This window comes from Rutidosis leptorrhynchoides, chromosome 2 (genome assembly GCF_046630445.1).
Source record: "Rutidosis leptorrhynchoides isolate AG116_Rl617_1_P2 chromosome 2, CSIRO_AGI_Rlap_v1, whole genome shotgun sequence".
NCBI classification, from domain to species: domain Eukaryota; kingdom Viridiplantae; phylum Streptophyta; class Magnoliopsida; order Asterales; family Asteraceae; genus Rutidosis; species Rutidosis leptorrhynchoides.
The window spans coordinates 92,126,473-92,149,875 of record NC_092334.1 but is presented as its reverse complement, the minus strand read 5'-3'; the positions used below and the strand labels follow the sequence as shown (position 1 = coordinate 92,149,875).

General features: G+C 33.4%; 2 protein-coding genes across 2 annotated transcripts; both read left to right on the top strand.

The window, feature by feature from the left end:
- The first annotated feature begins 12,515 nt into the window (after positions 1-12,515).
- On the top strand, positions 12,516-13,134 carry LOC139888058 (uncharacterized). The gene is made up of 3 exons (XM_071871091.1): positions 12,516-12,605; positions 12,698-12,759; positions 12,882-13,134. The coding sequence occupies exons 1-3, from the start codon at positions 12,516-12,518 to the stop codon at positions 13,132-13,134; spliced, it is 405 nt and encodes a 134-aa protein (XP_071727192.1).
- Positions 13,135-13,167: 33 nt separating this feature from the next.
- Positions 13,168-13,629, top strand: LOC139888057 (uncharacterized). The gene is made up of 2 exons (XM_071871090.1): positions 13,168-13,417; positions 13,487-13,629. The coding sequence occupies exons 1-2, from the start codon at positions 13,168-13,170 to the stop codon at positions 13,627-13,629; spliced, it is 393 nt and encodes a 130-aa protein (XP_071727191.1).
- Positions 13,630-23,403: the final 9,774 nt, after the last annotated feature.

The window sequence follows — 23,403 nt, the reverse complement described above, 5'->3', positions numbered from 1 at the left end:
AAACAAACTAATGAACAAAATGCTCAAGCATTTAGAAATCAACAAGCTTCTATTAAAAATCTGGAACAAGAAGTAAGTAACCTAGCAAGGTTAATAGGTGAAAGGAAACCGGAAAGTCTACCTAGTGATACAAATGCTAACCCCCGGAATGAAACAGCTAAAGCCATTACCACAAGAAGTGGTACAACACTTAAACCACCTGAAATACCTGTAACTTCTGATGAAGCTATTCCTACTCCACAAGAACCACAACCTGATCAAGATAAGGAAAAAGAACCGGTAGTTGAAAAGATTAATGAAGATAACACAGTTAAGGCTAAACCTTATGTTAAACCATACCAACCACCACTTCCTTACCCGAGTAAAATGAAGAAAGAGAAACTTGAAGCAGAGCAATCCAAATTCTTGGATATGTTTAAACAGATAAATGTAAATCTTCCTTTCATTGATGTGATTTCAGGAATGCCTAGATATGCTAAATTCTTGAAAGATCTAATCTCAAATAGAAAGAAAATGGAAGAACTCTCGGCTGTTACTATGAATGCTAATTGTTCAGCAGTGCTGTTGAATAAGATACCAGAAAAACTATCTGATCCAGAAAGTTTCACAATTCCATGTTTTCTGGGTAGTCTTAGTTCAATAGAAGCATTAGCAGATTTAGGTGCTAGTATAAATTTAATGCCGTATTCACTATACGCTAAACTAGACCTTGGAGAATTGAAACCAACCAGAATAAGCATACAACTAGCCGATAGATCAATAAAATATCCTAGAGGGATAATGGAGAACATGCTAGTTAAAGTTGGTACTTTAGTATTTCCAGTAGATTTTGTTGTTCTGGACATGGAAGAAGATTCTCAAGTTCCTCTCATATTAGGAAGACCATTCTTAAACACGGCTAAAGCAATGATAGACGTGTTCGGTAAGAAATTGACCCTAAGTATAGAGGATGAGAGTGTTACCTTTTCAGTTGATAGAGCAATGCAACAACCACAATCTGCAGATGATACATGTTATTATATTCAAACTATAGATGCACATGCAGAATTATTAGAAGAATTTCCAGAATTACAAGGAACAGGAGAATGTTCTTTAGGAGAAGGAACAGAACAAATTGATGAAGCTGAAATGTTAGCTACACTTATAGCTAATGGATATGAACCAACAACAGAAGAAATTCAAATGCTAAAAGAAGAAGACAGATATCGATACAAATCATAGATAGAAGAACCTCCGAAATTAGAGTTAAAGCCACTTCCAAACCATTTGGAATACGCTTATTTACATGGTGAATCTGAATTACCTGTAATAATATCGTCTTCTCTTACTGAAAATGAGAAATCACAACTCATTTCTGTGTTGAAAGCTCATAAACCAACCATTGCATGGAAGATTCATGATATTAAAGGAATAAGTCCTTCGTATTGCACACATAAAATCCTTATGGAAGAAGGTCATAAAACGTATGTGCAACGCCAACGAAGACTAAATCCTAATATGTAAGATGTAGTTAAGAAAGAGATTATTAAACTATTAGATGCAGGTCTAATTTATCCAATTTCTGATAGTCCATGGGTAAGCCCAGTTCAATGCGTGCCTAAGAAGGGTGGCATGACTGTCATTACAAATGAAAAAAATGAGCTTATTCCTACTAGGACTGTAACAGGATGGCGTGTATGTATTGATTATAGAAAATTAAATGACGCCACCAGAAAAGATCACTTTCCCTTACCTTTCATTGATCAAATGTTGGAAAGATTAGCCGGAAATAGTTACTATTGTTTTCTAGATGGATTTTCCGGATATTTTCAAATTCCAATAGCACCCGAGGACCAAGAGAAAACCACATTCACGTGCCCTTATGGTACTTTTGCTTACAAACGCATGCCATTTGGACTTTGTAACGCCCCTGCAACCTTTCAAAGGTGTATGATGGCGATTTTTCATGACATGATAGAAGAATGCATGGAAGTTTTCATGGATGACTTTTCAGTCTTCGGTGATACATTTGAATCATGTCTAGTTAATCTTGAACGAATGCTTATTAGATGCGAACAATCAAATCTAGTACTTAATTGGGAGAAATGCCATTTCATGGTTAAAGAAGGCATCGTTCTTGGTCATAAAATTTCAAAAGAAGGAATTGAAGTGGATAGAGCTAAAGTAGATGTAATTGCTAAACTTTCACATCCCACCAATGTTAGAGGAGTTAGGAGTTTTCTAGAGCATGCCGGTTTTTACCGACGTTTCATAAAAGATTTTTCTAAAATTGCCACTCCTATGAATAAACTACTAGAAAAGGATGCTCCATTCATCTTTTCAGATGAGTGTATCAAATCTTTTAATATTCTTAAAGAGAAACTCACTAATGCGCCGATCATGATAACACCAAATTGGAATCTACCATTTGAACTAATGTGCGATGTAAGTGATTTTGCAATGGGAGCCGTTTTAGGACAAAGGATTGAAAAACGATTTCAACCTATATATTATGCTAGTAAGACGTTACAAGGAGCACAAACGAACTATACAACTACTGAAAAAGAACTCCTTGCTATTGTCTTTGCTTTTGACAAATTTCGATCATATCTCGTTCTAGCAAAAACGGTGGTCTATACCGACCATTCTGCTCTTAGATACCTATTTTCAAAACAAGATGCTAAACCAAGATTAATCCGTTGGATCTTACTCTTACAAGAGTTTGATATTGAAATCCGAGATAAAAGAGGAGCAGAAAATCTCGCCGCTGATCATCTTTCTCGTCTTGAAAATCCCGAATTAGAAGTTCTAAATGAATCGGCCATACAAGACAACTTTCCTGATGAATATCTATTGAAGATAGATTATAAAGAAATCCCATGGTTTGCAGACTATGCAAACTACTTAGTTTGTGGATTCCTTGAAAAAGGATTATCGTACCAAAAACGAAAGAAATTCTTCAGTGATATAAAACACTATTTTTGGGAAGATCCACATCTTTTAAAAAGTTGTCCCGATGGAATAATACGCCGATGTGTATTTGGAGATGAAGCCAGTAAAATTTTAAACCATTGTCACACAGGACCAACAGGAGGGCATTATGGGCCTCAACTAACAGCAAGAAAAGTTTATGATGCTGGATTCTATTGGCCTACAATTTACAAAGACGCACACCTTCTTTGCAAATCCTGTGATGCTTGTCAAAGGGCCGGAAAAATAAGTCAACGTGATGAAATGCCACAAAATGTCATCCAAGTATGTGAAGTATTTGACATTTGGGGTATTGACTTTATGGGTCCATTTACAAAATCTCATAATAATCTATATATACTCGTAGTCATTGATTATGTATCTAAATGGGCGGAAGCACAAGCTCTCCCAACTAACGATGCACGAGTTGTAGTCAACTTTTTAAAACGTCTTTTTGCATGGTTTGGAACACCGAAAGCTTTAATAAGTGATCGGGGTACTCATTTCTGTAATAATCAACTTGAGAAAGTTCTTAAAAGATATGGAGTAACTCATAAAATCTCCACCGCATATCATCCACAAACAAGTGGACAAGTTGAAAATACCAACCGAACTTTAAAACGTATTCTAGAGAAAACCGTAGGATCAAATCCGAAGGAATGGTCCATTAAATTGGAGGATGCACTCTGGGCTTTTAGAACAGCCTACAAAACTCCAATTGGAACCACACCTTTTAGACTTGTTTATGGAAAAGCATGTCATCTTCCAGTAGAAATTGAACACAAAGCATTTTGGGCTTTGAAGACATGTAATCTTGATATACATAAAGCTGGACGTCTACAGTTAAGTCAACTAAACGAATTAGAAGAATTAAGACATGAAGCATACGATAATTCGTTAATCTATAAGGAAAGAACGAAGAAATGGCATGATAAAAGAATCAGAAGTTTAAAAGAATTTAAAGAAGGAGACAGAGTTCTTCTTTTCAATTCACGATTCAAGCTATTTCCTGGAAAATTGAAATCAAGATGGTCTGGACCATTCATAGTCAAAAGAGTTTTCCCATACGGAACGATAGAATTAATAAATTCAAATGGGATTGAATTTAAAGTTAATGGTCACAGAGTTAAACACTACATAGATAGTCCAATGGAATTCGATAATGAAGTTAATCACAATTTCGACACCACAGCTAACTAAGTGTGGGGAGAACCAAGTCTTTAAAGGATAATATGTATTTCTGTTAGAGTTAGATTGTCTGTTTTCATGTAGTTCTCGAAAATGGAACCCGAATGGTCTTTCCCTAGCAGACCCTAAAGAACTAGTCTTCTCCCCCCATTCTGAATTTTTATTTTTTTTAGGAAATGAAGACTACCTGTGAACTAAACCATGGTCTAATGCTACACGCTTTGATCACTAAACGTAATAATGACACACTTCCGAGTGAAATAGTATCAGTAATCAGAGAAAGATTGGACGGAGTTAGAAAAGAATCCAGATGCGAAGATAATAAGTTACAATTTGGTAAAGGAAAATCAAAATCCGCAGCGAAAAGAAGAGCACGACACCTAGAAAGATGTCACAAATGCAGAAAATGGTCACATGGAGGTAAATGTTCAAATAATCAAACCTATTCAAATACCGAATTTGTTACTTTATGCAGAGACGGACCGTTCATATGTTTAGAAGAAAAGACACTGAATGCTCGAGGTTACGCCTATGTAGCCATGGAAAACCAATTAAACCGACTATCTTATGAATGGGATAGATCATATAACTAAGAAATCTATTTCACAGGTATGTCTGTACAGTTTTTATTTTTTTTTTTTTTTTTATTTTTTAACCTTTTGATAATAAACGCTAATTTGTTCGCTATAAAGTATTAAATTGGTATTGAATAAAATTAGGTTTGGCGACCGAAATTATTGATATCATTCAAAAATTTATTACATCACTGCGAAATTTAACGTTTATTCTTAAGGTATAAATATCTTTAATCAATCAACCCAAAATATTTCAAAAATTCGTCATGAGTTAAATTAGGTTTTGGAACCGAAATTACTTTACCGAAAAGAGGGGCGCATATTTTTGATAATATTTGATTGATTAAAGTGGGATAAAAAGCCAAAAAGATTTTTAATTTTATTTTTACCATGTTTTTAAAATTAATATATAAATCTTAAATTAATATTGTAAACTTTGTAAAATCAATATATTTAAAATTGTAAATATTTGAAAAATTAATATAAATTTGGTGTGAATTTATAATATGAATTTTTAAATTAAGTTTGGTGTGAATTTTTAATTTTTAAAATATGAATTTTATTTTATGCATTTTAAATTTTAAGTTTGGTGTGAATTTTTAATATTAATTTTGAATTTTATGTATTTTTATTTTAAGTTTGGTGTGAATTTAAAAACAAAAATTTACTTTATCTCATTAAGTTAAAAATATGATTTTTAAAAATTCGTCGTGAGTTGAAGACTAGGTCTTTGAACCGAAATTGCTTTACCCGAGGGAGGGACGAGAACTTTTATTATCATTATTTTTAATCTTATTGAATTAAAGTAAGCCAAAAATATTAAAAAAACCCAAAAATCTTTACTTTTAAAAACCGCGCTTTGATTTGACAAATTTTAAAATTTTGTCGAAGGACGGACTAGGACATCAATCCGAAACGACCTCGTCCTAAATAACAAGGGAAACAAAATTTTAAAAATTAATTACTTAATTGTTTTATAAGTTAAAGATTGTTAAAAAAAAAAAAAAAATAACAAACTCCGCGACTCGCGGAGTTTGAAGGTCCAAACACCGCGACTCGCGGAGGGACCAAAAATCAGAAAAAAATAAAAACGCAGAACTGATCAGTCCACACACCACAAAAACAAATACTGCGAAAATAAAACCCGAAAAAACCCGAAAAAACACTCCCAAAATCACAATTTTTAACCGTTAATCATCAAATCTTTTACTAAAATCATGTTGAGAAGGATGCTATCAAGGAATTACTCAAGAAAAAGGGTAAATTTCTACACCTAAACACCATTTAATCCGAAAATTAGTGTTCTTGAGCAATTTTTTCCCCAATTTGATTTTGATGCTTTTTAGTGTAATTATGCTTAAATTGTTTATGAATTATGCTTGTATAACCTAGATTGATGCTATTTAACATGATTAGAAGCCTTAAACTTCAAATTTTGAGTAATCTAGGGTTTGTGTTCTTGAGCAAATTTGGGGCTTTTTGATATAAACAGGTTATGGCCGATTTTTGTCATGAATTGTTGCTAAATTAAGTAGTGTAACATGTTTAGGTAGTTAAATGATCCAAACTTTGAGCCTAAACATGATATTGAGAATTAAAGTGGACTTTTTCAAGTCTAAAATTCACGAACTTGATTTTTGAAAGATAATGCCATTTGAAACTTGTTTAATTGCTAGTAATGATTATTTTGACATGTTATTTGAGTTAAATGCTTATGAACTTGGTGAACATTTTCGTATATGCTTATTTGAAAAAGTGTAGATTTGATAAAAATGTGAAAATGAGCTTAAGTTTGATATAAATTGATCATGTCATTGTAATTATTTTGATTGATGATTTTGCTGACACTAATGCATATTTGGATGCACAAAAATTGTGTTTGATGTGTTTTGCAGACTGAAAGGGGTGAATCTTCATCCCAAGCTCGCAATGCTCCTGCTGAGAATGCGGAACAACAGGAGGTGGATAACTACTACAAGCAAGATATACCTCATCCAGTCATGACATTTTCTGATATGCACTTGGAAGATTTGCACCCAAACCTGAGATTTGACAGACTTTGGATAGATTATCCAAAATACCAAAGGGGTTTGCATACTCTTCATTCTAAAGTTGTTGAGGTACCTAGGGTCATAGAATGGGGACCATTAGAAGCTGTAGAATTGGCCGGGCCAATTAGGGAATTACTTGCACAGAGGTATGGTAATTCTAGTTTTAACGACTGGGTACATTTATTCACCATGCGTAGACCTGTATATAAAGTATGGTGTGAAGAATTGTTGTGTAGTATAGAATTAAATGATCGGGTAGCTAGTTTAACCGATCGATCTTTTATTAGATTTTTGTTAGGAGGTTCGATGCGCCACATGTCTTTACTAGACATGGCTCAGGCTTTACGTATATATACGCCTGAGGAGTTAGCATCTGCCGATTGTAGAGGGTTGATACTAAATGGTAGAAAGATAGATGAAAATTTTGATACACATGGTGTATGGAGTCAAATGACAAGCCATCACCGATTCAAAGGGGGAAATTACTCTTATTTAGATATAGATAGAGCTGAATTAAGAGTAATTCATAGGTTTTTAGCTAATTCGATTACACAAAGAGGTAAGAACAAGGAAAAGGTAAATGAACAGGATTTGTTTTACCATATGTGTATTCGAGACCCACAAAGCGCTGTAAGTATACCTTATTGTGTGGGTTATTATTTATCAGCTATGGTTAGGGGGATGAGACCACATAGCATAATAGGAGGTGGTATATTTATTACTTTGATTGCTGAATATCTCGGTGTGGATATAAGTCGAGGGGGATTATTAGTCGAAGAACCAGAACCCCGCGATACTATAGGTTTAAATGTATACCATGGTGCGAAAGTTTTGAAGAGGCGAAATAACGCCGCAGTACAATACCATGGTAGACATCCACAGGTTGAGAGAAACCAACAGCAAGGTAATGTAGGAGGGGGAAATGAAATGCAAGAAATACAAAGGTTTATAGCTTCACAGGAGTACGAAAATGCTAGACAAAGAGCATTTGAAGATTGGCAAGTTCATCAAAACCAAATCATAGCTTATTGCCAACATATAGGTAGAAACTATATTCCTACTCCAAAGCCCATATTCCCTCCCTGGTCTATAGAGATTCAACCACCGTATCTTACGTATAACCCAGCCGAAGCATTTTATAGCACCTATGGTTATGCATGGAACCCCTATTGGTATCAGTATCATCCCTAGTCTACTTAGTTTTATTTATTTTGTAATTTGTAATGTTGATACGTTTAATACTTATTTAATATTGTAATAGTTGTTATAATTTTCTAACTTTTATTCTTAGATTTTAATAATTTTTGAATGTGGGGTAATATACCAAACTTCAAAAATATGTATATATGTTTGCAGTTTATCTTATGTACACAACAGGGTAAAACAACGCATTTTCAAAGACTGACATTAAGTTCAGCAAAAGCAACTAATTTTGACGACAAGATGCAAAATATATGTGAAATAACAACAAGATGAAATGAACAAATGATGTGCACCATTTATCATTCAGCAAGCAAACACAAATATGTTTGGAAACTTTGGTAAAATTTAATCATTTTCACACAAATCACCCTCAATAATTTAAATTGTTACTGATTTCTTGCAAATGAGGGCATTGCAAGATCTTAAGTGTGGGAAGGGGTTAAATTTTTCGGATTTTAAATTTTTTATCTTAAACACTGGGTTACCATTAAAAATACTAGTAAAGCAGTAGTTGTATTAGAATCTAGTGCTCTCTGATAATAAAGAACAGCCCTAGTCTTATATATTGACTACCCAATTCTAGTAAATTTTTTCGAAATTTTCAATTAAATGAACTCAAAATCATGTTTATACATATTTATGAATGATAAAACTAGGTTTTAACACCGAAATTATTGTTACCTCGGAAAGGACATAAATTGAGAAACAAACCAAAATGTTAAAATTCATTTAAAATGGAATAGAGGACAATAAAAAGGAAAATAAAAGCCAAGTGTGGGAAAATTTACCAAGTTATCTTAAACATATGTCACATATATCTGTAACAAATAACTGAAAATACTTTTGTTTTGGACTAAACTAAACTGTTTTACCCGATGAAAGAAAAGAAGAGATGGATCTACACGATGAATCAATTCCATCATTAAAAGGAAGTAAAGTCTTCCGAAAAAGAAACGCGCTTCTTGATTTAGGTCATGAAGTTGTCGTCCAGACCAGCTGTAGGTTGACGAAAAACCTAGAAAAGTCATCACTAAAATCAGCAGGAAATCCACGGACCTCAGCATTAAACAGGGTCGCCAAGTGGTCAGATTTATCCTAACCATGAGAAGGATTTATCTCGTACAATGGGGGGGTACCGTGCAAATTAGCTGAGGTCCGTGGATTTCCTGCTGATTTTAGTGATGACTTTTCTAGGTTTTTCTTCAACCTACAGCTGGTCTGGACGACAACTTCATGACCTAAATCAAGAAGCGCGTTTCTTTTTCGGAAGACTTTACTTCCTTTTAATGATGGAATTGATTCATCGTGTAGATCCATCTCTTCTTTTCTTTCATCGGGTAAAACAGTTTAGTTTAGTCCAAAGCAAAAGTATTTTCAGTTATTTGTTACAGATATATGTGACATATGTTTAAGATAACTTGGTAAATTTTCCTTAATGAATCAGATCCCCAGAAAGGATAATCTCCTTAAAAGATCAAAAATCAGCTTTTAAGCCTGATATTACTCAATCCTAGAGATTGACCTTAAAGATTGAGAATTCAAACTCATGGAATTCAATGATATCTAAACTCGAGCTTGAACGAGAAAATATTTTGATAAAATTATAAACCGATTTGTTTTCTAAAAACCCATTTTCAATGCGTTCATTACCATTGAACGTAAAATCCTAGGAATTCACCTGGAATTCATTAGGTCACCTGAACCAAATCGGGTGTCAACCGTAAGAACGGTGCTTGCATAGTGGTCAAAGACAGGACCTTGTGCCAAACCTACAAATTATAAGGGTGAGCTTTACTATTGCTCCTACCAAGGATAGTAATTGCGTCTGACACGTTATAGACCATAATTAAAAGCATGTCAGGGGACATTGCCTTAACAGTTTCTTGTTCAACGCTTTCCTTTACAACGGGACGGTAGTTTACCGAAAGGTAATATACGGGACAAGTAAACTGGACGTGTTGCTTTCCTAATACAAGGTTAGCAAGTGGGTGACACAAAACCGCAAGTTTTGAGCTAAAATTTTCAAATCTGAAACCCACCAAACCCACAAAAAGAATTTGCAAACACCGGTGAAGGGTTATTCTGGAAAACTTATCTAGGGTAAAAACTAGATTTAATTTTCAAAAGATCAAATATTTTCATAAAGATCCAATATCCTTCATGGATCTAAATTTTTATAGTCATGTGGGACTGTAAACCATATCGTTACTACCATTGTTTATACCGCCGTATAGAAATCACTGATGTACAAAGTGTGAAGAATAAAGAAGTGATTCTAGTATTTCAAGACGATATTGCTTGAGGACAAGCAACGCTCAAGTGTGGGAATATTTGTTAATGCTAAAAACGAACATATATTTCATAGCATTATTCCTCAAGAAAGACAAGCTTTTAGTTGCAATTGTTCTATTTACAAGTGATATTCGTTTAAATAATAAAAGGTGAAGACAAAAGACAGATTCGACGAATTGAAGACGCAAACGACCAAAAAGCTCAAAAGTACAAAATACAATCAAAGAGGTTCCAATTATTTATAAGAAACGTCTCGAAATTACAAGAGTACAAGATTCAAAATGCAAAGTACAAGATATTAAATTATACGCAAGGACGTTCGAAAATCCAGAACCGGGACCAGAGTCAACTCTCAACGCTCGACCCAACGGACTAAAAATTACAAGTTAACTATGTATATAAATATAATATAATATATAATTAATTATATAAATTACATATATATTATATTATATAATAAACCGTCGGCAGACTAAGATCCAATTTGGAGTGAGCTGGAATTTCAAACTCCGCGACTCGCGGAGTTTGAAGAGCAAAAATGCCGCGAGTCGCGGAGCCCCAAATATTGAAACTGCCTATAAAGCTCGCGCATTCTGATCGTAAAAAAATCATCCATAATCTATCTCTCTCTCAATATATACTTAAATATATATATATAATTTATATTTTAATTTTAATTTTAATTTTAAATCCTAATAATAAGGGTATGTTAGTGAATGTTGTAAGGGTGTAAGTCGAAATTCTGTCCGTGTAACGCTACGCTATTTTTAATCATTGTAAGTTATGTTCAACCTTTTTAATTTAATGTCTCGTAGCTAAGTTATTATTATGCTTATTTAAAACGAAGTAATCATGATGTTGGGCTAATTACTAAAATTGGGTAATTGGGCTTTGTACCATAATTGGGGTTTGGACAAAAGAACGACACTTGTGGAAATTAGACTATGGGCTATTAATGGGCTTTATATTTGTTTAACTAAATGATAGTTTGTTAATGTTAATATAAAGATTTACAATTGGGCGTCCCTATAAATTACCATATACACTCGATCGGACACGATGGGCGGGGTATTTATATGTACGAATAATCGTTCATTTAACCGGACACGAGAATGGATTAATAGCCACTAGAATAATTAAAACATGGGTGAAATTATGTACAAGGACACTTGGTATAATTGATAACAAAATATTAAAACCTTGGGTTACACTCAGTCGACATCCTGGTGTAATTATTAAACAAAGTATTAAAATCTTGTTACAGTTTAAGTCCCCAATTAGTTGGAATATTTAACTTCGGGTATAATGATAATTTAACGAGGACACTCGCACTTTATATTTATGACTGATGGACTGTTATGGACAAAAACCAGACGGACATATTAAATAATCCAGGACAAAGGACAATTAACCCATGGGCATAAAACTAAAATCAACACGTCAACCATCATGATTACAGAAGTTTAAATAAGCATAATTCTTTTATTTCATATTTAATTTCCTTTATTTTATATTTAATTGCACTTCTAATTATCGCATTTTTATCGTTATTGTATTTAATTGCATTTTTAATTATCGTACTTTTTAATTATCGCAAGTTTATTTTATCGCACTTTTATTATTCGCAATTTCATTATCGTTATTTACTTTACGCTTTAAATTAAGTCTTGTATTTATTTATTATTTTACATTTGGTTTTAACTGCGACTAAAGTTTTAAAATCGACAAACCGGTCATTAAACGGTAAAAACCCCCCTTTATAATAATAATATTACTTATATATATATATTTGTATTTTTATAAAAGTAAACTAATATAGTGTTAAGCTTTGTTTAAAGATTTTCCCTGTGGAACGAACCGGACTTACTAAAAACTACACTACTGTACGATTAGGTACACTGCCTATAAGTGTTGTAGCAAGGTTTAAGTACATCCATTCTCTAAATAAATAAATATCTTGTGTAAAATTGTATCGTATTTAATAGTATTTTTCTGCTAAAAATTAATAGTATTTTATACCCCTCTGCTAAAACATCATATATATATATATATATATATATATATATATATATATATATATATATATATATATATATATATATATATATATATATATATATATATATATATATTACCCCTATATATACACACACACAAATCACAATTTATACACTCAAACAAATCACAATCTATACACTCACACAAACCTCACTTCTCTCATTTTTTATACAATCAAAAAAATAGTTTACAAAATACAATGGCTTATTCATCTTCCGACGATGAGTATACGATGCTTGCACTCGAAATGTTAGAGGCCGATCAAAGTGATGAGGGGGATAGTTCTAATGTTCGTTTAACGCGACACTATATCAGACGTGATCACTATGAAGTACATGATTGCCTCATAAGAGACTATTTTGCTGAATATCCGAAGTATAGCGACGTGGAGTTCAAACGTTGATTTCAAATGAGGAGACGTGTATTCAACCGAATTATGGAAGGTATATTAAATTTTTCTGCAAATCGTTTACCTAAATATTTTGAATGGTTTCATGTTAGACCTGATGCCCGTGAAGAGTTAGGCATTAGTACACATTTAAAAATAACGGTCGCACTTCGTCAGTTGGCATACTACATCTTACGCGTTGGACGAGTATTTACAAATGTCGGAACGTGTAGTTCGTGAAAGTTTACAGAATTTTACGAAATGTATTATTGATTTATATGCAAATGATTATATGCGCGAGCCTACTCGTGAGGACATGGAACGTTTATACGAGGTTCATGGGGAAAAGCATGACTTTCCCGGCATGCTAGGTAGTATAGATTGTATGCAATGGGTTTGGAGAAAATGTCCGGTTGCATGGAAAGGCTAATTTAAGCGAGGAGATCATAGTCATCCAACTATTATGCTTGAAGCCGTTGCCTCGTATGATAATTGGATATGGCATGCTTATTTTGGGGTTGCTGGGTCAAACAATGACATAAATGTGTTAAATACCAGTCATTTGTTCGAATCGATGCTTAATGATAATTTTCCAGACATCCTTTGTGTTATTAATGGTGTAGAGTACAAAAGGGGTTATTATTTAGCGGATGGGATTTACCCTCAATGGACATCGTTTGTTAAAGCGTATCCGAGTGCAGCTGATCCCAAGAGTAAATAATTTTCACGGAAACAATCTAAGGCAAGAAAGAATGTTGAGAGGACTTTTGGTATTTTACAAGGACGTTGGCATATACTACAACAACCTGCAAGGGCTTATTCGGTGAAGGCTATTCAAAGAATTATGTATGCGTGTATCATAATGCATAACATGATAGTTGAAGATAATGGGTTCAACATTTCTGAGAATAATTGGGTGTACTAACCGGTTCAGAACATGCAAACTACTTGGTACGAGAGATGTGAAGAGTATAAAGCCAGGACGAAGGAATTACACGATCGGGAGGTGTATGAACGTTTACGAGGCGACTTAGTCGAACATGTTTGGGCTATTCGAGCTCAGGAGGAGGAGGAGGAGGAGGAGGAGGAGGAGGATGAGGGGGAAGAGTGACATTAGTCGAACATCTTTGGGCTATTCGACTTAGTCGAACATCTTTATTATGCATTGTATTTTTATTTTGTAGTTTAATTTTTAATTATGTAACTTTTTTTATTATTATTAATGAAGTTTATTTTATTTATTTTGTGTTAATATTGTTTTTTAAAATAATTTAATTAATTTTAAAAATAATTAAATAATAAAAACATAAATATTTTCTATTTTCAAGACACTGAACTGACACTGAACTGACCATCTTCTCAATTCCCCTGTTTTTCAGCAATGTCAGTTTACAGTCAGCGTCCAGTCACCGTACAGTCATCAGCAAGACACTGAATTAACACTGAACTAACGCGTCACGACACCCTGTGCTATAATAGTGTGAATGATAAAGGGTTATGGGATATATGCAAATCATATGGTGATATTGTGGATTGGATGCTCATAAAGGCAAAAAATGGTGAATGGTTTGGTTTTATCCGTATTGCGAATGTGGTTGATAAGGAAAGACTTGCAAGAATTATAATAAGTGTATGGATTGGGGAAAATCGTATATTGGCGTATGTTGCAAAATTGCAAAAATATACGCCACAACCAAATCAAACAAATGAAGAGGATCATGAAGTTAAAAGAAATACATTTCTAGAAATTACTTGTATTATTGGTTAACTGAGATATGGATAAGATCTTTCGGATACAAATGTCATTTTCCAAATTATTTTACGTTCTTTCCTATTATACTAGAATATAGGATGGCCCACTTCGTCCGGCAAAAATGCGTTGCTGCAGGCAGGATGCTTATCGTTGTATAAAACTATATGTTTTTCATTAAAATATCTTGTATTACGTTTAACAAATTTAAAAAATTCACCCGAAAAAATTCAAGTTAACCGTACCAAATCCAACGCAGTGTTAGCACCCTCCATCACCGCGAGAAACGCCGGCTAACGCCGCTAACACGACGTTACCGGTGACGAAACCACGACGTTAGTTAGCCGAGCAACGGTCAGAAAAATGACGTTTCGGCGCGGCGAGCTGTTTTAGGACTTCGAATTTGAGTGTTTTTATTCAAACGATATTCTTATCGTTGACTTTTTTTTTTTAATTTCAAAAATAATTAATTTATTTCCTATATATACACACTAACTTAAAATTCACATATTCACTCTAAACAAAAAAATCACAACTAAACAATCTTCATCATCGTCTTCAAAAAATTACTACCAGAATCGTCCCAACAATTATACACTAAGGGGCAAGCAAGACGATGGTTTAAATAATTACGGTACTTATTATGGTGGAAGTTTGTCACAAGCAAACAATCTTCAACATATCCCGATAGTTCAAGCTCAATAACGACAACTAACACCCCAGCAAAACCAAATATTTTTAGATCAACAAGCAGGAATTCAAATTTTTTCTTCTTTTTTATAAAGGAGGTTATGGCGGTTTTCAAATTTCTCAAAACTTTTTTCAACACATGTTGCAAAGCGGGTATTAAAATTCTCAACAAATCTTCGTCCAACTAGTCAACCGAGCACACCCCAAGAAACGATCCCGGAAACCCAACCATATTCGGGATGGAACACGCATAAATGACGTACACATTAAAAAAGAAAGAACAATAAGGGTAACTTTTTATCACCATTTAATATAGTATATAAATATTGATGGAATATATATATATATATATATATATATATATATATATATATATATATATATATATATATATATATATATATATATATATATATATATATCTGTGTGTGTGTGTGTGCCGTAATTGGAGTAGTGGATCTAGCAATCTAGATATTATGAAAAGAGCTCGAGAAATGTACATCGATCGTTATCATAAACCATTTAATATGGGGGATACTTGACATGTTTTAAAGGACAAATCAAAGTGGTATGTTCTGACGGGGATTGGTGGTGATAATTATGACGAGGGTGATGAGTATTCTATTCCGCTTGAAGGGATCTATCGGAACCTGAGATGTATGGTGATGACCATTTGGAGAGGCCGATGGGACGGGATAAGGAAAAGAAAGCGGCTCGAATTATGGCGTCTTCCAACGCACCCACATTGTCCCGTTGATCGAGAGGTTCGCGATTAACAAAAGCAGAAGAGTTTATTGAAATGATGAATAGACATAAGGAGGATTTGGAAATGATTGAAAGAAACACTCGCAACCTTAAAAAAACACGAGATACTCCGGACCACTACATTTCAAAAGAACGAGAAACTACGAACCGCATTTGCCGGTGCTAACCTTTTAGCAATGAAAACAAGCAAAATTGAGCGTCCAGAATATAAAGACTACATCGAGGGTCTCCTAAAATTGTATTTTGACGAGTTTAAGCAGGTGTTGGAGGACAAAAGCGATGTCGAAGATTCTGATTAGTTTAGATATTTATTTTTATGAGTTTAGGATTAATGTAATTTTTAGTATAACATTTTAATTTTTATGAATTCTAGACTGAATGTAATTTTCTATTTTTATGAATTTAATTTTTAGTATTATTATTTAAATAATGATTTGTTTTTATTGTAATTTAAATTAATTTGGTATTAATTTTACACAAAACTAGTGGACCCTTATTCACATTTCCACACTAGGAATGTCAAAGTCTAACATTTGACACCTCACAGTCACGAGATCAAAAAGTACACTCTCTGAAACCACGTAAGCGTCACCAGACTTCACCATTAAAAATTGTCTAAATATTTAATTTGTTAACACAAAAGAATACTTTGTAAACAAAAGTAAATAATAATTGTTATGTATAACTCATTTATGTACGTAACAACATTTAATAGGTTACTGTTAGAAAAAACAAAAAAGAATATAAGGTCATAAAATTTAAAACTACAAAATAAATAATATGTAAAACCTTTTTTATATATATTTTTTTTGGTTGGGCACTGAAAGAATAAAACTTCTCACTACCTTTTGCAATATATTGTATGTTATGAATATATTCCAATAACCTAAAGTTTTTTTGTGCTTTAACTTATTGGTTAATAGCCAGGACTATTGTTATAATATAATGGGCAGTGAAAATGTGACTGGTCAACATATTGGATAATACCTCAAATGGGTCGCAGCTGGTCAGGTGAAAAGGCAAACGTTTCTACAATACCGCGCCAACCAGTGAGGTAGATACTAATGGTTATATACTTTCAAATCCATCGAATCGAATTGATTCCTCAAATTTTTAGATTACCCATAAGATAGTTCCATCAAATTTTCCAATTCAATGTATTCCATATTATTAATCTGTTGTCAATGCTTTACAGGAAAACACAAATTCTGACAATTTCCACAATTACTACATCATAGTGTCATCATTGATTTCATTGAAATTACCCAATTATGTAATTAAATACGTATTCTCAACCTGGTATTTAAGAATTGTATCATAATCCTCGCAACAATGTCATCAAACACATGATAATCCATCACCTAGAACACGTCTCAAATCATATCATCAAAAGTAAGAATTAGTATAAACGCAATTCTCACATCAATTTCGATCATTCCACCAATGATTCTGAATGGATATCCACTAATACAGTCATAGAACAATTATCAAAGCGTTAATTCCAACAAATAACATCAATAGACAAATCTGACACCATGACCACTGCTTCAGAAAGGTAATTAAATGGTTAAAACTCCATCAGAACTCACAATTCAACTTTGTTTAACCAATAATAAACCAACAGATAGATACAACACGATGGTCCTTATTATACCAGAAAGTCAACTCTCGGTCAAAATCCTCCGAAAATCACAATAGGACAACATTAAAAGTAATTTCACGAATAAATATTAATCATGTATTTTCAGGTTTTTCAAAAAGATTATATCACTATCGACACATTTCATAGTTTACAATTCATCGAAATAAGATTATCCAATCAATATAGATATATACATGCGTAATCAACTCCACCTTCTCCTTACTCACTATGGTCAATCCAGATCCAATCTGACTCGTTCTACATCTCTTCCGACTTTCGAAACTACCGTATGATTTCCTACAATGTATTTCCATTGGCCAGACGTTATACATTATCCAAATCATACTTTCATTTCGAGTATCTCGGAACAAGACCCTAATTATGTTTATTAATCCATCGAGATCGCATCCACACTGGTCACTGTTAGTTATAATCCCTAAGTAACTCTAAAAGATCACAAAGTTTGATGACCCAAGCCTTATCGCCCGATAACAACTATCCCAATCTGTCAACAAATCAGTCACTATCTACACTGTTCTTCGCCCACCCAAAAGATCACCTTTCGCGAACACACTTTCAAACTTGATTCATAAATTTACCAACACAATTACTAACCCCATTATTACCATTCAGGTTCTGAAGATTATAATCGTCACGCAAAGGTGTCATACGACCCTCAAAGCATAGGAATATATCATGATACACCATTTCGTCCTAATTATATACTAATTACAATTATAAGCCTCCACTACCCACTTGATCTATCTCTAAGTCATAACACAAATCAGATACAAATCCCCATTCAAATCAAAGGGTCCACTATTTTCTAAAGACACCACACAGAGAGCGCTACCCACACTCACTTCTAAAGGTCACAATAGGAGTCACAGGGGTCTAGAAGGGAAAAAATTCCTTGAGAAATTACTACGAATCTTACCAAGACTCATCTTTATTCAACTTCGTACTATTTCCAATCAGGTCAAAGTTCTTATCTATATACCAAAGAGATAATTAAAGGAACACCGCCCACCCTTACATGCTAAGGGTCACACAAAGGGTCACGTCAGTCGAAAGAAGGAAACCAATTCCTTAGGCAAACACTACGGGTCCTGCACAGCTAGTCAAGTTATGAAACGGTACAGTAGGGCCAATCACACATTTAAGCTCTGTCGTAAACCATGATTTTGAAAATCACATATCACATAGCCATCAAATAGAGTTCATCCTTTATCAACAATTAATGGGACTACTACCCAATACTAGTCCTTGCAGGTCACTATGTGTTTCCCGCCATTCAATGGTAAAGGAACACAAATTATACTAATAATACACAACAATTTCAGGTCATGCATAGCAATACGTCAAGTCTGAAATGTCCCGTTCTTATTGATTAAAAACGTTTCATATTAATTAATTTCGTTGCGAGGTTTTGACCTCTATATGAGACGTTTTTCAAAGACTGCATTCATTTTTAAAACAAACCATAACCTTTATTTCATAAATAAAGGTTTAAAAAGCTTTACGTAGATTATCAAATAATGATAATCTAAAATATCCTGTTTACACACGACCATTACATAATGGTTTACAATACAAATATGTTACAACAAAATAAGTTTCTTGAATGCAGTTTTTACACAATATCATACACACATGGACTCCAAATCTTGTCCTTATTTTAGTATGCAACAGCGGAAGCTCTTAGTATTCACCTGAGAATAAACATGCTTTAAACGTCAACAAAAAATGTTGGTGAGTTATAGGTTTAACCTATATATATCAAATCGTAACAATAGACCACAAGATTTCATATTTCAATACACATCCCATACATAGAGATAAAAATCATTCATATGGTGAACACCTGGTAACCGACATTAACAAGATGCATATATAAGAATATCCCCATCATTCCGGGACACCCTTCGGATATGATATAAATTTCAAAGTACTAAAGCATCCAGTACTTTGGATGGGGTTTGTTAGGCCCAATAGATCTATCTTTAGGATTCGCGTCAATTAGGGTGTCTGTTCCCTAACTCTTAGATTACCAGACTTAATAAAAGGGGGCATATTCGATTTCGATAATTCAACCATAGAATGTAGTTTCACGTACTTGTGTCTATTTTGTAAATCATTTATAAAACCTGCATGTATTCTCATCCCAAAAATATTAGATTTTAAAAGTGGGACTATAACTCACTTTCACAGATTTTTACTTCGTCGGGAAGTAAGACTTGGCCACTGGTTGATTCACGAACCTATAACAATATATACATATATATCAAAGTATGTTCAAAATATATTTACAACACTTTTAATATATTTTGATGTTTTAAGTTTATTAAGTCAGCTGTCCTCGTTAGTAACCTACAACTAGTTGTCCACAGTTAGATGTACAGAAATAAATCGATAAATATTATCTTGAATCAATCCACGACCCAGTGTATACGTATCTCAGTATTGATCACAACTCAAACTATATATATTTTGGAATCAACCTCAACCCTGTATAGCTAACTCCAACATTCACATATAGAGTGTCTATGGTTGTTCTGAAATATATATAGATGTGTCGACATGATAGGTCGAAACATTGTATACGTGTCTATAGTATCTCAAGATTACATAATATACAATACAAGTTGATTAAGTTATGGTTGGAATAGATTTGTTACCAATTTTCACGTAGCTAAAATGAGAAAAATTATCCAATCTTGTTTTACCCATAACTTCTTCATTTTAAATCCGTTTTGAGTGAATCAAATTGCTATGGTTTCATATTGAACTATATTTTATGAATCTAAACAGAAAAAGTATATGTTTATAGTCGGAAAAATAAGTTACAAGTCGTTTTTGTAGAGGTAGTCATTTCAGTCGAAAGAACGACGTCTAGATGACCATTTAAGAAAACATACTTCCACTTTGAGTTTAACCATAATTTTTGGATATAGTTTCATGTTCATAATAAAAATAATTTTCTCAGAATAACAACTATTAAATCAAAGTTTATCATAGTTTTTAATTAACTAACCCAAAACAGCCCGCGGTGTTACTACGACGGCGTAAATCCGGTTTTACGGTGTTTTTCATGTTTCCAGATTTTAAATCATTAAGTTAGCATATCATATAGATATAGAACATGTGTTTAGTTGATTTTAAAAGTCAAGTTAGAAGGATTAACTTTTGTTTGCGAACAAGTTTTGAATTAACTAAACTATGTTCTAGTGATTACAAGTTTAAACCTTCGAATAAGATAGCTTTATATGTATGAATCGAATGATGTTATGAATATCATTACTACCTTAAGTTCCTTGGATAAACCTACTGGAAAAGAGAAAAATGGATCTAGCTTCAACGGATCCTTGGATGGCTCGAAGTTCTTGAAGCAGAATCATGACACGAAAACAAGTTCAAGTAAGATCATCACTTGAAATAAGATTGTTATAGTTATAGAAATTGAACCAAAGTTTGAATATGATTATTACCTTGTATTAGAATGATAACCTACTATAAGAAACAAAGATTTCTTGAGGTTGGATGATCACCTTACAAGATTGGAAGTGAGCTAGCAAACTTGAAAGTATTCTTGATTTTATGTAACTAGAACTTGTAGAATTTATGAAGAACACTTAGAACTTGAAGATAGAACTTGAGAGAGATCAATTAGATGAAGAAAATTGAAGAATGAAAGTGTTTTTAGGTGTTTTTAGTCGTTGGTGTATGGATTAGATATAAAGGATATGTAATTTTGTTTTCATGTAAATAAGTCATGAATGATTACTCATATTTTTGTAATTTTATGAGATATTTCATGCTAGTTGCCAAATGATGGTTCCCACATGTGTTAGGTGACTCACATGGGCTGCTAAGAGCTGATCATTGGAGTGTATATACCAATACTACATACATCTAAAAGCTGTATATTGTACGAGTACGAATACGGGTGCATACGAGTAGAATTGTTGATGAAACTGAACGAGGATGTAATTGTAAGCATTTTTGTTAAGTAGAAGTATTTTGATAAGTGTATTGAAGTCTTTCAAAAGTGTATAAATACATATTAAAACACTACATGTATATACATTTTAACTGAGTCGTTAAGTCATCGTTAGTCGTTACATGTAAGTGTTGTTTTGAAACCTTTAGGTTAACGATCTTGTTAAATGTTGTTAACCCAATGTTTATAATATCAAATGATATTTTAAATTATTATATTATCATGATATTATCATGTATGAATATCTCTTAATATGATATATATATATATACATTAAATGTCTTTACAACGATAATCGTTACATATATGTCTCGTTTAAAAATCATTAAGTTAGTAGTCTTGTTTTTACATATGTAGTTCATTGTTAATATACTTAATGATATGTTTACTTATCATAGTATCATGTTAACTATATATATGTCCATATATATGTCATCATATAGTTTTTACAAGTTTTAACGTTCGTGAATCACCGGTCAACTTGGGTGGTCAATTGTCTATATGAAACATATTTCAATTAATCAAGTCTTAACAAGTTTGATTGCTTAACATGTTGGAAACATTTAATCATGTAAATATCAATCTCAATTAATATATATAAACATGGAAAAGTTTGGGTCACTACAGTACCTACCCGTTAAATAAATTTCGTCCCGAAATTTTAAGCTGTTGACGAATCTTCTGGAAATAGATGCGGGTATTTCTTCTTCATCTGATCTTCACGCTCCCAGGTGAACTCGGGTCCTCTACAAGCATTCCATTGAACCTTAACAATTGGTATCTTGTTTTGCTTAAGTCTTTTAACCTCACGATCCATTATTTCGACGGGTTCTTCGATGAATTGAAGTTTTTCGTTGATTTGGATTTCATCTAACGGAATAGTGAGATCTTCTTTAGTAAAACATTTCTTCAAATTCGAGACGTGGAAAGTGTTATGTACAGTCGCGAGTTGTTGAGGTAACTCAAGTCGGTAAGCTACTGGTCCGACACGATCAATAATCTTGAATGGTCCAATATACCTTGGATTTAATTTCCCTCATTTACCAAATCGAACAACGCCTTTCCAAGGTGCAACTTTAAGCATGACCATCTCTCCAATTTCAAATTCTATATCTTTTCTTTTAATGTCAGCGTAGCTCTTTTTTCGACTTTGGGCGGTTTTCAACCGTTGTTGAATTTGGATGATCTTCTCGGTAGTTTCTTGTATAATCTCCGGACCCGTAATCTGTCTATCCCCCACTTCACTTCAACAAATCGGAGACCTGCACTTTCTACCATAAAGTGCTTCAAACGGCGCCATCTCAATGCTTGAATGGTAGCTGTTGTTGTAGGAAAATTCTGCTAACGGTAGATGTCGATCCCAACTGTTTCCGAAATCAATAACACATGCTCGTAGCATGTCTTCAAGCGTTTATATCATCCTTTAGCTCTGCCCATCAGTTTGTGGATGATAGGCAGTACTCATGTCTAGACGAGTTCCTAATGGTTGCTGTAATGTCTGCCAGAATCTTGAAATAAATCTGCCATCCCTATCAGAGATAATAGAGATTGGTATTCCATGTCTGGAGACGACTTCCTTCAAATACAGTCGTGCTAACTTCTCCATCTTGTCATCTTCTCTTATTGGCAGGAAGTGTGCTGATTTGGTGAGACGATCAACTATTACCCAAATAGTATCAAAACCACTTGCAGTCCTTGGCAATTTAGTGATGAAATCCATGGTAATGTTTTCCCATTTCCATTCTGGGATTTCGGGTTGTTGAAGTAGACCTGATTGTTTCTGATGCTCAGCTTTGACCTTAGAACACGTCAAACATTCTCCTACGTATTTAGCAACATCGGCTTTCATACC